This window comes from Brienomyrus brachyistius, unplaced genomic scaffold, assembly GCF_023856365.1.
Source record: "Brienomyrus brachyistius isolate T26 unplaced genomic scaffold, BBRACH_0.4 scaffold37, whole genome shotgun sequence".
NCBI lineage: Eukaryota > Metazoa > Chordata > Actinopteri > Osteoglossiformes > Mormyridae > Brienomyrus > Brienomyrus brachyistius.
The window spans coordinates 158,655-177,500 of NW_026042312.1; the positions used below are offsets into that span (position 1 = coordinate 158,655).

The window sequence follows — 18,846 nt, forward strand, 5'->3', positions numbered from 1 at the left end:
CAAAGGCCACATTTTCTGGAGATGTTCATGACATTATGATCTAGCTTTAGTAAAAATGTATCAATTTTGAAATATAGATTTTTTTTTTGTTATTGAATTTTACTACTTTAATCAGTTATTACATAGTAATTATTCATATGGGATGGCATATAATTTGGTCAATCTATAGAGCTGGACAAGGTAAATATAGCCAGTCAAAGTCATAGCCCCCCCTCCCCCCAAAAAAAAATAAGTTAAAACTTTGTTTGCCTAAATCTCCCCCAATATTGATCCCAGACACGCCCAATTTCAGTTTCATGAGTTACTCATGTGACCAAATCAGCTGCCAAGTTTCGTTAAAATCCATGATGATGAGGTCCGAAAGTGTGATGATTTGACATGGTGCCCCATCCTGCATCTGAATCAATGTTGGGAGACGATCCTGGCGCTTGCTGGAGTTTCTGCTTGGTTTTGTAAATGGACGCCACCCAGTGGCAAGTCATTGGTACTATTGGTACTATTGGTACAGAGAGAAGCAGATGAGCCCCTCTGTCCTGTCTGGTGACTGTGTGTGGATCCCCCTACAAGAGCACATTTCTGTATATGAGTCAACTATCTCCTATTACTGTGCCTTTGTTTCCTCGTCTGCACACAGACTACACACGACTGAACCACATTTCTTAGGATATCCGAAGATGGCGGCGCGTGCACACGCAGTGGCTCAGCACTCCGTAAAGCGCTTCCCGTTCTTAGGTATTTTATGGTGTTTGTGGGGACGTGGCTCGGTTCGACAATCCCGGAGGAGGCTATCCAGCTACCCGGACGCACTATACACGCGCCAACAGGGCGATCGACTCCGGTAAGAGCAGAGGAGGTGGACTGTGTGTGTACACAAATAACAGCTGGTGCACAGACGCTAAAATCACTGACACTCATTGCTCCCTGGATTTGATTGTAAAGTGTCACCCCTTTTACCTACCTAGGGAATACTCGGTTGTTATGATCGCTGCTGTTAATATCCCCCTCAAGCTAACACTGCTATAGCTCTGGGCTACTTGCTAACTCCTATTAGAAAGCAACAGAGTGCCCATCTGCCAGGGGTGTGTATAATAGCAGGTGATTTTAACCAAAGCGAATCTGAAGACTGTGCTCCCCAAATTGTGCCAGCATGTTCAGTGTCCTACAAGAGGAGCTGACACTGCAGACCATGTGTACAGTAATATCAAGCAGGGTTTTACAGTATCAGCTTTCCCTCATTTGGGCCAGTCTGACCACATCTCCCTGTATGTAACTCCAGCATATAGACCACTCATTAACATGGTGAAACCAGCTCCTAGAGTAAGACGAGGGTGGCCAGAGGGAGCATCTGAACAGCTGCAGGATTGTTTTGACCACACTGACTGGTCCATATTCGAGGATGCTAACACCTCCACCTTTCTTCACTATATAAAATACTGCATGGTCATTGTCACCAGCACAAAACAAATTTGTATCTTTCCCAACAACAAGCCATGGATGACCAAAGATGTTCGTCTTCTGCTAAAGATCCGTAACATGGCCTTTAGGTCGGGTGACGCACAACAATACAGCATTGCCAGGTCGGAGCTGAGGAGGGGCGTCAGAGACGCAAAGGCGACCTATAGAAGGCGGATTGAGAGCCACTTCGGCAGCTCCGATCCCAGGCGCGGATGGCAAGGGATACGGCACATCACAGACCAAAACAGCAGTATCAACTTATCTACCGGCAACAGTGTTCCTTTGGCCGAAGAGCTCGATCACTTCTTCGGCCGCCATGAGAGGGTGGCTACAGAGACTGTTACGGCCCCAGCAGCAGCCATCAACAGGCAGGAACTCATCCTGCAGAGTACTGATGTAGAACAGACACTTCGCAGTGTCAACATACGGAAAGCAGCTGCTCCTGATGGCGTCCCAGGGCGGGTGCTAAGAGACTGTGCCGTGGAGCTGGCTGGGGTTTTCACAAACACCTTTGACCTTTGATACATCTCTGTCACTGTGCTCTGTTCCTGCCTGTTTAAAAACCTGTAAAGTAGTGCCATTATCAAAACAGACCATAATAACATCTTTTTTTTTTTTTTTCATTTTCGCCCTCCACCCCTTCCGGGGTATGGGCCGCCAAAGGTAGATCTCCAGAGGTTTCTGTCCTGGGCCATTCTTTCTAGTTGACTCCAGGTGTAGCCCATCCTTGTCATTTCTGCCTCGAGGTCTCGTCTCCAGGTGTTTCTTGGACGGCCTCTCTTCCGCTTGCCTTGGGGGTTCCATCTGAGAGACTGTCTGGTGATGTTGGTTTATGGTTTGCGGAGGGTATGCCCTATCCATCCCCATCTTCTCTTCCAGATTTCTGCTTCTACTGAAGGTTGGTAGGTCTTTTCCCATAGGTTGGTGTTACTGATGGTGTCTGGCAAGCGGATGTGGAGAATCTTTCTGAGACAGGTGTTGATGAACGTCTGGATTCTTCGGATGTTGGTTTTGGTTTCCTCCAGGTTTCGGCCCGGTACAACAATACTGACTTCACATTGGAATTGAACAGTCGGATCTTGGTGGTCAAGGTCAGTTCTCTGGAAGCCCAGATGTTCTTGAGCTGGATGAAGGCGGCTCTTGCTTTGCCGATCCTTGCCTTGACGTCTGTATCTGTTCCACCCTGCTGGTCGATGATGCTGCCCAGGTAGGTGAAGGACTGTACCTCCTCCAGGGAACTTCCATTCACGGTGACTGGGTTGTTGCTGTTGGAGTTGGTCTTCAGAATCTTGGTCTTCTCCGTGTGGATGTTGAGTCCAACCTGTGATGATGTGGTTGCCAGCACATTGATCTTCTCTTCCATCTGCTGTTGACTGTGGGAGAGAAGCGCGAGATCGTCTGCAAAGTCTAGGTCTTCCAATTGGCTCCACAAGGTCCACTGGATTCCATTTCTGCATTCACTGGTGGATGTCTTCATGATCCAGTTGATAGCGATGAGGAAGAGGAACGGGGATAACAAGCACCCCTGTCGGACTCCTGTCTTCACTTGGAAAGTGAAGAAAACAAAGGAACTCATCATTGATTTTAGTAGGAAAAGGGTGGATCACCAGCCTCTGGTGATAAATGGGGAAGTTGTTGAGAGGGTGTCAACATTCAAGTTCCTGGGCACATACATATCGGAGGACCTCACCTGGACAAATAACAGAATTTGCTTGATCAGGAAGGTGCAGCAAAGACTGTAATTCCTGAGGGTTCTCAGGAGAATCAACCTGCCACAACATCTGCCGGTGTCCTTCCATCACTGCTCCATTGAGAATAATAATACTAATAATAATAATAATAATAATAAATTGTATTTGTATTGCACTTTATATTCTAGCAATTATATTCAGGCTTATACAGTTTGTAAAAACCCTGTAGCTTTGAGCTTAAGGACTTCTGGAAATCTAATAATTCAATGAATCTAAATGGTGGTGAGTTATTTGTGTTCTCTACCGTGAACACCCGTGTACAATAATCATTAAATTCATTTACTATATTAATTTCATTTTCAATTATAAAGCCCTTACTATCCTGTAGATGAGTGATTTCAGCTTTTAGAGCTTTTTTGGAGATAAAACATTGGAAGAAACTTTTAATGTCATTCTTAGCTTTCAGTCTCATACCATTAAAGTTTGCCTTCCTCACAATATACTTTTTTCTTTTGGATTTTGCTCTTCTGACACGAAAATTAGCCTGAAATTTAACCATGTTATGATCATTACTGTCCAGTGGTTCTAAAACCTCTAATTTTCCAATCCTGTCCTGGTTATTAAAGAGAACAAGATCAAGAATGGCATCTCCCCTGGTAGGGATGTTAACAAACTGAGTAAAAAAACAATCCTGTACCACTTCCACCATCTCCAGTTCATTTACAGAAGAGCCAGAGACTGTGTCCCACTGTATCCCTGGTAAATTAAAATCACCCATAACCACCACATCATTTTTATTACTCATAATCCTGATGTCGTCATACAACATTCTGCTTTCCTCTGCAGCTACATTAGGTGTCTATAACAAACACTGACAATTAGGCCATTTGAGTCTTTAGCATCTATTTTAGCATCTGTCATTTCCGTACTGGGCATCTTCCCAGTGGGCTGAGGGCTACGGGGACCTTCAGAATTCATTATGCCCCCCCGCTCCCCATTATGTACTGGGGATTCCAAAGTGGGGGGGGTGGGTTTTAGTCCCACCTAAGATGACTCCTTTTCTTTATCATATTGATTGCTGCAATGAACCAAGGCAGTAGAAAGTGTAACAGGAAGCTTCATCACCATACCAGGTCTGAGGCTTAGAACGGCCATGTCCTCTGCTGGGTCTCACTTTGTCTGTGGCCAACAGCTTTTACCTGCTTGTCATGGTTAAATTAGGCATCGCTTGAGGAAGGCTCATGCTGCATCTCACAGGGGCTTTATAACCTAGGGGTCTCTGAAAAGAAGCACTAAGTACCATTATGTGCGTCCAGAGCCCCTTTGCTGTTTAAAGTGGACACACTAAGAAAACACTCACCCAGCCCCGACTGTGCAGCAGAGTGGTGCAGAGGAAGTGTGCTGGGCCCATAACCCAGAGGTCGAGGGATCGAAACCATTCTCTGCTATGTTGTCTGTCTTTTCTTATGCCAAGTTTAAGTGCTTCACAGCAAATTGCTGATCTTTCCTTCATTAAGGCTCTTATCCCCTAGTGTTCAGAGGTTTTCAAAGGGGGGTGTTTTGCCCCCCCCTTTCATCAGCTCTTCTTTGAAACTCTGCTTCTAAGGTCAGCATCCCAGACACCTTTTCACTGATGCTGATGACACTGATAGAGATGGTGAAACATGGCACCAAGATAGAAGAATGAGTGAAGCACCAAGTACTCTAAAGTGTGTTATGATACCCTTTGCTCTTTAAAGTAGAAACACTGAGGAAAGACTCAGCTGGTCATTGTTCTACTACCTGCAAGCCGATCATTAGTGCATCTCCAGCCAACCACCTCTGCTGTTTTACAAAATTCACAGCTAATCAGCTCAAAAATTTGTCAGACTTTTTCCATTTTCTGTTGGCATTTAAACCCCTGACCGCTAGATGGCAGTGATGTAATCTATCTTCAACCATCTGACTCATCCACTCCAACGTAAACAGAGTCAAAAACCAAAATGGCAGTGCATGCAAGCACAGCGGCCCGGAGCTTTTCAATGCTACGCTTTTGTTGTGTAATATCTGACAATGTGCTACTGGTTTCTTTGCTTCTAGCACCAGAATTTTTTCTTTATTTTTATTCTTTTTTATTTTTGGTGTATGTATCTTTAGCTTTTTAATGTATTTTATCTGTATTTATACTCTGTAAGTGTTAGTCTGTAGTTTTATGCTTACTATGGCGTCTACAGGCTTGCTCCAAATGACATCTCATTGTATTTTCACAGTGACAATAAAAGCATCTCACCTTATCCAAGGTTGGAGGTTGGATAAGGGCGCACCGCTAAAGTTTAGCTTTAGCAAACCTAGCAAAGACTGCTTCATTACAGGATGCAAGACGGCCAGGCCCACGGGCAGCCTGGCCCACTCATTTCTGATTGGTCAGAAATTACACTGTCTCTCAGATCTGATTCATTGACTATTTCCTCTATGTATTTCTGCGTCGTCGTGCTCCGTGAAAATTAGCAACAATTTTGTACCAAATTCAATACAGGAGAGACTTCATGCTAATCTGTAGAAAATAATCTGAATAACCTATCAAGTCAAGAGCTTCAGGATGAATGATCTAAATAAAAAGGTAAAAGTGAAAGATTTTGCCTGACTTTCTCCAGCTTTGTCTGAAACATCATCTCTATCTTACAGAGGTGTTAAATACCGTTATATCATTATGGAAGGTTTACTGTTGATCACTTGAGATTACAGTCTTCATGTGCGTCTTTTTATTAATATAAACCCTCGTCTTTAATGTATAAGAGCAGGGTATCTGCAGATTCTTAAAAAATGTTACATTGGATTTTCCAAAATTAAGGCCTTAAATATTTTTTTAAATGACTAGTAGTCCTTAAATCCAGAGTTCAAAGGTCTTAAAATACCACAGACCCAGTAAACAAGATTCCTATATGTTTTTCTGGTAATCTATAAAGAATTTGTTGAATTTCTAATTGGTGTTTTGCATTTTTGTGTATGAGATCGGAATGAGCGGAACCGCCAACATTTCCGTTGTGTTTGTGGGAGGGGCGCTATTTCAGGGACGCACATTAGCAGTTTGTTGCTAGTGGACACGTCATTCATGGAGAAGTGCAAGTTTAACGTTAACTGGGTTGGATAATCCCACATTTGCGACATGGTTAAAAGCAGTTCCAGGTAATAGCTATGAGACCCCCTGTATGCTGTGCAAGAAGCTTTTTAAACTTGGTTCAGTGGGAGTTAAAGCTGTAGAGTCACAAATGCACAGCGTGAAGCACAAAGCTGCTGCCATAACCCGCCAACAGGCGCCTGCCATTTCTCACTTCTGTTCCGTCTCAACAGTTTCTCAGACTTCAGCTCCATCTCCGAACCCAGCAGCGACCGCCACATCAGTTACAGTAACAGACCTCAGGACTACCTTTGGGTCCAGCGCTACCCTCCAGGCAGAGGTACTGTGGTGCCTGCACAGCGTAACAAGACACCAATCCTACAGCGCTAATGAGGGAGTTGGGGATATGTTTCTGTGTGTCCATTCATTCCTATATAGAGTTTTAATCCCGTTTACATGAAAAGCTGTAGTTATATTGCCCCTGACAATTCCAAATTTCTATTTGCAGCAAACTGACAACCCGAATAAGCCCAGGACACTGGAAAATACTTGAACAACGTGGTAAAGTGGGTTTCAGTTTTTTATGTTGTTACATTTGTATGTTCCCCGACTAGGAAATCGCAATAAACTTCACGTGTGGTAAAGACAAAACAGCCTATTTCACAAGATTTGATTTGGCTCCTGACATCATTAAACTCCGTGTGGCCGATGTCAACAGTGCCAGTTTTACTTTGATGTTTGATGAGACCCTCAACCAAACAACTAAAACCAAGCAACTGGACCTACATGCTTGTTACTGGAAAGAGAATCAAGTCCAGTCCAGATAGCTGGGATCCCAATTCATGGGTCATAGAACACCTTAGGATTTACTACACCACTTTAAAGTAAGTTATAAGTCAACACTAATATCTAAATCTAAATACCTGTAGTCTAACTATAGCTGTTTTGTTTTGAAATGATGCATTATTATTATTATTGCATTCGTGTTGGAATCTGTAACAGAGAACACATTTTATTTTTCAACTGGAAAATGTGTAAATCTAAAAAAAAAACAACACATTTTTGAAAATTTCACAATAATAAAATACGACTTTCCCGTGCAGCAATTCTAAGTTTTACTTGTTGTGATATATGATCACCTAGTCTATGTATGCTTGATAAATGACACTCAGTTTTTCATCAGCTGCTTTCAGTCTCCATGGATGGACCAAATGTAAACTGGAAGTTTTTAGAACTGCTTCATGAAGAACAGTGTGAACAGTGTGAGGGCACTCAGCGGATTGTGGTTGGGAGCTGTGGCCTTCAAACCCCATATAATGCCAGCAAATGTGGTTTCTCCATATGGCAGCTAGAGGAAGTTTGAAAGCCATTTGTATTCTCTTCCATAGTGTGCCAGCAAGGAGAGAGGACTTCACTGCATCCTCCACTTGCATCCTGTAGCCACCGATGGCTTAAACTTACCAGTAGCAGAGAGCCCTGGAGGTGTGGCCGTCTCTGACCAGGTACCTGGATGCAGTCAGAATGAGGAAGCTACCAAATCCAGGAACTGCATTGTGTGACACCCTTGAAGCTGCTCAGACAGACCCCTCATTTTCGCAAAGCTACATTTCCACATTTCTGCTATCACCAGGACCTTCACTCCTTTCTTGACAAGACATCAAACTGATGAACCAGTGATGCCATTCTTAGCCACAGACTTGGCTGAGTTGATGAAGGTAATATCCTAGCATTGGACAGGTTGATGTTGCAAATTTATTTCAGTGTGTGTACATTTCTCCCTGAACATAATCAGTCCTCAGGTTAGTGTTTTACCTTTTATCTAATCATGATTAATATCTGATTAATATGAATGATTTATTAATTATATACAGATACTCACACCCACACATCCATCCATCCATCCATTTTCCAAACCGCTTATCCTACTGGGTCGCGGGGGGTCCGGAGCCGATCCCGGAAGCAATGGGCATGAGGCAGGGAACAACCCAGGATGGGGGGCCAGCCCATTGCAGGGCACACTCACACACCAGTCACTCAAACATGCACTCCTACGGGCAATTTAGCAACTCCAATTAGCCTCAGCATGTCTTTGGACTGTGGGGGGAAACCAGAGTACCTGGAGGAAACCCCACGACGACATGGGGAGAACATGCAAACTCCACACACATGTGACCCAGGCAGAGACTCGAACCCGGGTCCCAGTGGTGTGAAGCAACAGTGCTAACCACTGCACCACCATGCCGCCCCAGGGTGCACCTTGACATGAGAAATTACAATAGGAGGCAAATGGTAGAGGAGCTAGACAGTAGTGGTTACATCACCAATGACAAGTCCCCTCTCACCAGGATCAGCAGGGACCATATGCTGAGACACCGGGGCACTAAAGAGCTTTGAGTCCCAGGGAGCAGACATAAATACTCATTTATTGGATCAAAGCATCATCCATCCATCCATCCATTTTCCAAACCGCTTATCCTACCGGGTCGCGGGGGGTCCGGAGCCTATCCCGGATGCAATGGGCACGAGGCAGGGAACAACCCAGGATGGGGGGCCAGCCCATCACAGGGATCAAAGCATCAGATAAATGTAATTTATGCATTAATAAGATATTCCTACAGAGCAATTTCTAATAGACATGGCAGTGCCCTAACATCTCATGTAATAAACCCTTTGGCATCATCTGCTGCCTTATTCAGCCTGACCCAATAGTCCAGAGGATCCTCCCTAGCATCTGACTTGGTTGAACAAAAATCTGCTGGAGGCATCCCAGAATGCACAGTCAAATAAGAATGCTGCTTCAGGACACTAAGGACTGCATCCACATCTCCAGTGGCAGTGACAGTATCATTACTATGCAGCCATGCTCTGACCACATCTCTGGCACATCCCATCAGTCTGCTTGTGCCTGCAGTAGGGATGGGTGAACCTAAGCATTCAGAGGTTTCCCCAGCAGATAGACTATTTGGCGTCTTAGAGAGGGCACTGAGGTAGAGATTGGTAAACAACTTCACAATATTATTCTTAACCTGCCAGATCTGGATTATCCCTTCTGTCAGAAATCTTGCAGGCAGAGCCCACTTGAAGCAGAGCTGAGAGGTAGGGCTACATGTTAAACTAAAGGCAGAAAAATACTTGCTTTTCATTACACACTTATGTACGTACGTACAGCTGCGGTCCGTATCCTGCGTTCTTTGTGTCGGTTTTTGTGCACGTACTCAAAAATTAACGGAATGTATACGAAGATGCAATACCTGCGTAATTTATAGGGGGCAGTGTTGCGAGATCTGCACTCAACAGTCAAGATGTCCACGTTTGAGGACCTGTTGATTGAGCAGGTCCGCAATTATCCTCATCAAAATAACATGTAATAATAGATGGCAAGAGATTTCAAACATCCTGAATTTTAATTTGGAAATTTGTAAAAACAAGTGGCAACAAGTGCGAGACCGGTATGTTAGAGCGCGGAAAATGTTAGTCGCGAAACGAAGCGGTGATCCTGCTGACCTGATGTTTTGCAATTATCCACCGTCTGGACTGGATGAAGTGTCACCTCAACCACAAAACTACAGAAACTAATTTCCCTAGAATTGACATGGTAAGTGTTTTTTTTACTTATTGTTCGGAATAACATCCATCCATCCATCCATCCATTTTCCAAACCGCTTATCCTACTGGGTCACGGGGGTCCGCAGCCTATCCCAGAAGCAATGGGCACGAGGCAGGGAACAACCCAGGATGGGGGGCCAGCCCATTGCAGGGCACACTCACACACCAGTCACTCAAACATGCACTCCTACGGGCAATTTAGCAACTCCAATTAGCCTCAGCATGTCTTTGGACTGTGGGGGGAAACCAGAGTACCTGGAGGAAACCCCACGACGACATGGGGAGAACATGCAAACTCCACACACATGTGACCCAGGCAGAGACTCGAACCCGGGTCCCAGTGGTGCGAGGCAACAGTGCCAACGACATGGGGAGAACATGCAAACTCCACACACATATAACTCAGGCGGAGACTCGAACCCGGGTCCCAGTGGTGCGAGGCAACAGTGCCAACGACATGGGGAGAACATGCAAACTCCACACCTGATGAACCAGTGATGCCATTCTAAACTCCTGCACCACCATGCCACCCCAGACTTTAACTTGATTTATTTAAAATATTCCCTAGAATTGCGTATACTAAATTCAACCCAAAAAAGCGAGTGCAAATTATTACATCATTTAATTTGAGTAAATTCTACAGTTTATTTATTTGCAGTTTACATACTGAATTACAGTGCATTGCAGCATTTTATCGGCAAGGTTCTCATAAATATTGCCCTACTTTCTACAGTATTGTACTATTTTACTGATAAACAGTGTTACTGTGATAATTTCACTGTTTATTACAGTAGGGGTGCAGATTGAACCCACAACCCTGGAGGTGTGAGGCTACAGTAGGAGCAATGGGCCACTATTGATACTGTGAGAAATGATGTATTTTTAATCATACACTATAACTGATGTGCCGCTACACTGCTTGTGTATGCTCTGCACCTTGCCTTTCTCCCTTACTTGTCTTTCTTGTTCTCCACACCTTGTGAGCTTCAACATGAGCTGATTGATTGTTTTTCATAAGGCCCCAGGTTAGTTAGGTTCAGTCTCCTGGAAAATCACTAGAATGTGTCCTTGGCTTTGGAAGCTAAGAACACCTTATTTTCAGGGAGAGTCTTGTAATATTTATTTTAATACATTATTTTTATTGATAAACCTTCATACTGATAATCCTCTTTTAGTGGTCCTAAAAAAACATGATTTAAGACACATTTCACGATTCAGTAACCCTACTTGTCCAATAGATGGCAGTGTAGTACTTCGACTAAGACGTGCTATGGAAATTGCCGGTAAAATATAAAGCTTGTTTTCCATTTTAAACGTTTGTCTGACTGAAATGCCCACATGTTGTACATATGTTATTGTACTATACGTCTAACCTTCAGCGTTATATACCACACCTACCTCAGTTATCTGCAGCAATAAAATATGGATGTGTACTTGGACAGCTGCAAGTTAAGTTGTAGAATCGATTATTTTTCTAAACGTTTATCTGTCTGATTTTACAGTAAAGTATGCATGGACGCATGGTACAATAAGGTGTGAATAAGTTGAAAATATACATGAAATATAATAAAATAATAAATATTTGTAAACATTTAACTAGATAACGACAGCTTCACAGTACTTATATAACCCTGCACAATTTAGAATATCATCAGGGCTCCCTGGAAATGATCAGTTATTATTATAGTACAAATAAGCAGTTATCCAGACATCCCAAGTCTCCCGCATATTGACAGCGGCTCCCTGATGCTCCTAAATTAAAAAAAAATATCCCGGAAACTAGAGCAAGCAAACAAGAGCATGCACGCGAGACAGTAGCGCGCACGAATGAGCAAGTAAATGAGCTAGGAATGAGCGAGAGAGAGAAGGATAGAGAGAAAGAGAGAACGTGTGTATGTGTGGATCCCTATATGTGTGACTCTTCATGTAGCCAGTGCTAGACAGACAGCATCCTGGTTGGTTTACTTAGCCATATAAGCCAATCAGATTTCAGTGCGGGCGGGCTTTTATTTAACTCCTAGAGATCCGAAGGTATCGGTTCCATGGAGCGTCACGGCGGAGGGAGAGTGTCTCAAAAAACGAAAATATAAAATGCATTTCACCACAGATTACACAAAAACGTGTCCTTGTTTAATAAGGATGACAAATAATGACAATGTTACGCGCTGAACTGTTTGCAACAGTGATTTCAGCATTGCTCATGACGGTTTAAACGACTGTAAAAGGTACGTCCAGGTGAGTTTAACAAGTGTCATTCAATTTTCTGTATTATTCAGATAAACACTGGTTAGACACTTGGTTAGTTGTCATGAAAAGACCAAACTCCCTGAAGGCTTTTGTAAAGTAGCAATGGAATATAATTAAGGAATTTACATATAGTAAAAGAATAATCTACTTATTGTCAAAATATATATATAATGAGGCAATACAGAAATTATGTTCTGTAAAATTAAGTTTGTTGAAAGCTAAAGAAATTGCCGTGCATAGGATACAGTGAAATGAGGTTGGTAAGAGCTTTTTTAACGTTAGTACTACTAAATCTCATTATGGCGGCGTCAGTCAGATGTAAACACGCGAGAGTCTGACTGCGGTCAACGACGTTGTGTGGCGCCAGCGGCAGGCGGTTGTCATGGTTACTTTGCCACAAACCGGCCGAAGTTCGCGCCCTTTGAGTAAGACATGTCCGACGTTCGAGCTCCGGCAAACAAAACCAAAGCCGGATTTATTTAGATAATTTCTGCTTAAACTTTATTAAACTAATACATGTATGCTCCGTGGTAATTTTTGTACTTATCGATGTAGCTGGGTTTCGATAATTTAGAAGTTAATTGCGACTTTTTAGCTGGTTAGCTAGCTCTTGCTAGTTGGTACTAGCATTGCACTGTGTTTTCGTTGGTGTACCTCTGGGTTTTTTGTGTCTGTTAATCTATTAACTACTACAGGGAAGTTTACATCGTTTTTGATAGTGAGTCAGACATACCCGTGTATTAATATGTTTTTCGGGTTGTGTGATTTCCATACATGTATATAGTTGCCACTTGGTTTATCATAGCTTGGTGTTAACTACAGATCTGATTTGGGATTCTGAAATTGCCCTGGTGTGCAGCACATGTCACACTGTCTTCTGATTACTGGTTGCATTTACAACATGCCACATTATATATAAGTCACAGTATTTTGTGTGTCAGGTATAGAGATAAATATTATTTTTTAGGATAAATTCAGTTAAACTAATTGAGAGTTAGCTGTAGTAAGCTGCCCTACACACAAACGCTGTGACCCCAGAGGTGAGCTGCTGTTCACCCAAACGCCCTGACTCCACAGGAAGGCTCACATCCAACCGAAGACCGTGACCCCAGAGCTAAGCTGACATGTACCCAAACACCCTGATCGCAGAGTTAAGCTGTCATCTACTCAGATGCCCTAATTCCAAAGGTAAAGCTCTTATCCAACCAACTGCATCCAACCAAGCGCCTTGACTCCAGCGTTAAGATGACATAAACCCAAACACTCTGATAAAAGAGGTATGTTTTCATCCACTCAGGCTCCTTGATCCCAGTGGTAAGCTGCCGTCTACCGAAACACCCTGATCACAGAGGCAAACCACTGTCCGCCCAAACACCCTGATCCCAGATGTAGGCTGCCATCCACGCAAACACATTGTTCCCAGAAGTAATCTGCCATTCACCCAACCATGCTGATCCCAGAGGTAAACTACCTATCATCTAACCGCCTTGTTCTCTGGGGTAAGCTGACATTTACCCAAATACCCTGATCCCAGAGGCAAGCTGCGGTCTACCCAAACACGCAGACCCCTCAGGTAAGCTCACATCCACCCAAATGCCCTAACCCCAGAGGTAGGCTGCCTTTGACCCAGCCCCCTGACCCCTGAGGTAACCTCGCTTCCACCTAAACACTCTGATCTCAGAGGCAAGCTGACATTTGCCCAAACACCCTGATCACAGAAATAAGCTGCCATCCACCTAAACGACCTACCCCTAGAGGTAAGCTGACATCCATCTAACTGCCTTGATCCTAGGCTGCCCCAGTACGTCTAGGTGGTGACAATCCATCCTACAGGGTTGACATGATGTGCTTTCCTGAAGCACACAAAGGACACCTCGGGTTTTATGTAAGTTTGCTTTCTTTTTCTGTGCTTGTGTTTTATTTGGTTTGGATTTTATTTAATGGCATGTACAGAATTTACTGAGCACTTCTTTGGTTGATCACTGTTAGCACATATTCATCAGTATTAACATTATTAACATTTTATTTTATCTGTTGTGCTGTTTATTCTGTGATTGACCTATTTTGTTCCTAAGGTTACTGCTTTTATGTGTTTTAGGAAGGTGTATGACAGTGTTTTAGCCCGACCCTTGTGCAGAGGTCGGAAGTCTGCGGGTATGTTCCTTTTTGAACTTTTTTTTTTATCTTAACTTTTTATTGGCATGCATATAAGGTAACATTTTAATTGTTTTATTGGCCATGTAATTAGATTTTAATGGTGTATAATTGTATTTGCTGGTGGAATTGCTCTTTTGCCTGTTTTAAGGGTAATAGTTCTGCAGGTAGTTCTATTTGTTAAATGTTATCCTTAAAATTCTTATTGTACTGGGTTGGCATTGATTTGCATGGTGTTTCAGCCTTTTAGATTGTGATTTTGTGTTAATGTAAGTAGTACAAGCATAATATTATTTAAAAATCGGCAGGGTGCAGTCTGCGGGTATCGCTTCTCGGCCTTTTGGCTAAGATCAAGTGGATTTTACTGACTTTTTACTGCTTTTTTACGGACTGTGTCAGGTTTTTTAGAGGAAGGCACGGTGAACCTAAGGGGTGACCAGCAGGTGGCTTGACCGCCGCTGCCACGGGGCGACCCGTGCCTTCCTTTTTAGCCTTTTACCCCTGCTTTTATTTCTGTTTTTAGTAGGCTGGGGATCCCGCAGTGGCTGGTGGCTTGTCCGCCGCCCTGCTGGGCGAACTGGTGTTTTTATTTTTAGCTGCTTTTATAGTTTAGCTCTGCTCGGCTCATCCCGGATTGGCGGACGGCGGACGTCGGGACCACGGCGGCGGAAGGACTCTGCTCCAGCGGCGACGTCGGTGGACCTTCCCGGATGGCAACGGCCGGCGGACCATCGAGGAAGCCCTTCAGCGGGCCGTGGCTGGTAGCAGGCGGGGGCCTGCGGAATACCGCCCGGTTCTGCTGGAGGGCTGAGGAGGAGGTGGGCACCTTCCCCGACCGGCTGGCCTTCATCCGGGAGGTGGCCTTTGGAGCGTTGGGCCTTCAGATGCAGGACATCCTCTGCGTACAGCGGAATGGGCCCTTCCGCTTCTTCGAGGTCACCTTGTCCACCGACGAGAGTTACACCAAGGTCCTGGAGCGGAGCAAGGAGGGGGCCCAGCACCCCCTCCTCGGACGTTACAACATCGAGCCGCTGTGGTGGCCCGACAAGCGGGTAATAACAGTCCATTGTTTCAACCCGCATGTTACCGCCGAGGCCGTTTCCCAATTTCTGACAAAGTATGTGGACCTCCTTCCTGGCCACAGGGACATCCGGGATGAGCTGGGGATCTGGACTGGCCGACGCCAGTTCCAGGCCCGCCTGTGCCCGGACGCTAATGGCGCAGGCGGTTTTAGCCACCCTCCAGCCTATTTTAACCTACAGGGCAATAAGGCATACCTTTTTTATCCTGGACAGCCTCCCTTCTGCCGGCAGTGCCACAGCTTTGGACACACCCTGGAGGGATGCGCCAACCTGCGCTGCCGCAACTGCCTGGAGTCGGGGCACATGGCCAGGGACTGCAAGGGCCCCCGTCGCTGCATACACTTTAACGGCGAGGACCATCTGGCTCGTTCCTGCCCACAGAAAAAGACTACATATGCCGACGCTCTGTCGGGTAACAGAGCAGTCGGCACGGAGAATGGTGGGGGAGCTCTAGCCCCCATGGCTGGGCAGGAACAGCCGGCGACGGGGGCAGGAGGAGAAGCCCTGGTCGAGGTGGAGGAGGCCCCTTCGAGTGCGACACCAATGCAGGAGGGGTCTCCGAACAAGGTGGAGCAGCTCGCCCTGGCTCCAGGCGTCAGCAGCAGGCAAAAGAAGAGCGGTGCATCCCCCCGGGGGAGGAAGAAGAGCAGAAGGGAGGCGCAACCCGACGCATCCAGCCCTCCGGCTGCCACCTCGCCAGCAGTGGCGGCCGGGGACCAAGGCCGACAGTGTCCCCCCTCCCCGATGTTAGAGGCCCCCCGTCTGGTGTGGAACTTGGGACAGTCCCCTGTACCCCCCCAGGAGTACAGCGGTCAACAGGACACTGCTAATGAACAGGAGTACCTGGGGGGGCTGGAATTGGGGGACCTTTTGAGGTTGACTGAGGAGGGGGGGCAGTAGGACAGTATTGTTTTTAATGGCTGGCTTTTATTATTTTAGTTTGTTGTTTTTAATTGTATTTTATTATTTTAACATTCTATGGCCAATTTTAATATTGTCACCTTGAATGTAAGGGTTTTGAGGAACATTTTAAAACGTACATCTGTTTTTAACCAGCTGGCATCTTCTCCCTTCAGCATTTGTTTTCTGCAGGAAGTCCACCTCCGGGACCAGCGGGACGAGGCTCTCTTTTCACGACAGTGGAAGAGGGGTAGATCCTACTGGAGCGTAGGTGGCGTCCACTCCTCAGGCGTCGGGATCCTTTTTGGCGACCGCGCCTTTGAAGAAGTAAGTGCGTTTACCGTCCTTCAGGGCAGGGTTTTGGGAGTGGACGCCACATGGAGGGGACAGCGCCTCCGGGCCATATGTGTCTACGCTCCAGTGGAGGCCTCGTCCCGTATAACTCTCTTTGAAGAGTTGTCCCCGTTCTGTGTCACAGATCGACACTTGATTTTAGGAGGGGACTTTAACATCTCGTTGGAGGGTAGACAGGATGTCAGCTCAGGGCATTTTCGCCATTTTATTCGTTCCTTTAAACTTGTTGACGATTTTAAAACATGCAACCCCAGCATGCCGGGCTTCACCTGGCATAATAGTCGCGGAGCCAGCAGCCGCATCGACTACATTTTAGCTTCACCCCCCGTTGCTTTTAAAAAGGTGTCCCTCTCCCCACAGTGGCCCACTGACCATCTGGCAGTGGAGGCCACTGTCTCCATAGACGCCCCTGTATATGGGGGCGGCTATTGGAAAATGAACCTGCAGATCCTGGAGGAGAGAGATTTTAGACACCTTTTTTTAGATCACTTCTCCGAGTGGCAGAAGGACAAGCCTACCTTCCCCTCCGTGGCCGAATGGTGGGAGAGTGTGAAGGACAGGATCCGAACCTTCTCCATGCAGTACAGCAAGCAGCGCAGGATGGAGAAGAGGTTTTCCATTCTGCAGCTGGAGAGAAGGTTGCGGGATGAATACGCCGCTCACAACAACGGGGGCATCATCAACCACGAGCGGCTGCTTGACATAAAGGGTGAGCTGAGGCGCCTGCATGAACAGGCTGCCTCGGCCCAAATGCTCCGCGACAAAATATTCTATGTGGAAAATAATGAAAAGTGCAATTCTTTCTTTTTCCACAGAGCCAGGGAAGCCCGGGAGGAGAAGAGCTTTAGCTCTCTCCGTGCCTCAAATGGCAATATAGTCACGGATACATCAGACATGCTGGAGGTTGCTAAATTGTTTTACCTTAACCTTTTTAATGTTAGGGATACGGACCCGGTTGCTGGGGAGTGCTTCCTAGATAACATCTCACCTTGTCTTCCCAGTGACATCCGGGACGGCTTAGAAGCCCCCATCACCTTGGCCGAGCTGACCGCAGTGCTTGGCAAGATGAACCGCCGCAAGGTACCTGGCCTTGATGGGCTCCCGGTGGAATTTTATTCCACCTTTTGGGATGTCCTCGGGCCGGAATTACTGCAGGTTGTAGAGGACGTTCAGCGCCGGGGTTTGCTCACTAGGAGCATGAGGTCGGGGGTCCTCTCTTTGTTGCACAAGAAGGGCGATCGGGCCGACCTTGGCAACTGGAGGCCCCTGACCATGCTTTGTGTAGACACAAAGCTCATCGCAAAGACCCTTACCGAACGCCTGAAGAAGGCCATGGCTCATCTGGTTAACAGCGACCAGACGTGTGGAGTACCGGGTCGATCGGCGACGTGGAATCTCCACCTCATCCGCGACGCCATCGCCTGGGTGGAGGATAGGAACCTCCCTCTCCTGCTGGTCAGCTTGGACCAGGAGAAAGCCTTCGACCGGGTAGATCACCGCTTCCTGTTCAAAGTATTGGGTAAGTTTGGCTTCGGGCCCAATTACCTGGGGTGGTTACACACTTTGTATAACGAAGTTGAGAGCCATGTTGTTATCAATGGCTTCCTGAGTGATTTGGTGCCCCAGCGGAGTGGAGTGAGGCAGGGATGTCCCCTCTCCCCCCTCCTCTACGCGCTCTATATAGAGCCACTGGCGTGCGCCATTCGCACCCACCCCGGGGTCGATGGCCTTCTTATCCCAGGAAGTCGGGGGACAACTGTTAAACTGACCCAGTATGCAGACGACACCACGCTTTTCGTCTGCTCGGATCAGTCTCTTGGTCATGCCTTGAGCCTCGTTCACGCGTTCGGTTGGGCCTCTGGCGCGACGCTCAACCTCAGTAAGTCGGTGGCCAAGTATTTCGGCAGCTGGAAGGCGAGGGAGGACGTCGCAGGTGGTCTCACCCTCTGTGACGGTCCTCTCAAAGTTTTGGGGGTCAACTTCCTTTCGGATGGTGCCGCCCGGTTGAACTGGGAGGAGCGGTTGGCGATCGCCAGGCGGAAGATCGGACATGCGGAGGGGCCTGACGAGGGACGTTTTTAACCTCGTCTGGGGGGGCAGGTACGAGTACGTGCGTAGGGAAGTGATGTATCTCGGAAAGGACAGTGGGGGGAGGGACGTTATTGACTTTCCTCTCAAGCTTGACTGCCTGTTCTTCTCGCAGCTCTGCACGCGCCTGGCAGCTCCCCTTGAGCACCCCCATCAGCACTTTGTGCGTCTG

General features: G+C 46.3%; 2 protein-coding genes across 11 annotated transcripts in view; one reads left to right on the top strand and one right to left on the bottom strand.

The window, feature by feature from the left end:
• LOC125722255 (stonustoxin subunit beta-like) overlaps positions 1-18,846 on the bottom strand; it is a gene marked incomplete at its 5' end in the record, with an annotated part of 198,601 nt that overhangs the window by 141,689 nt on the left and 38,066 nt on the right. The window lies entirely within an intron of this gene.
• The window catches only part of LOC125722243 (uncharacterized), a 29,485-nt gene continuing 22,496 nt past the window's right edge, over positions 11,858-18,846 (top strand). For 2 of the 10 annotated variants that reach the window (XR_007386236.1, XM_048998435.1), the window contains exons 1-2: positions 13,565-13,981; positions 14,195-14,250. Coding sequence is in view for 8 of the 10 variants with exons in the window: in XM_048998436.1 (XP_048854393.1) it covers positions 14,961-15,302; positions 15,546-16,232 (1,029 nt within the window). In the remaining 2 variants the exon portion in view is untranslated. The other 8 variants (XM_048998436.1, XM_048998437.1, XM_048998440.1 and 5 more) reach the window with 8 other exon arrangements.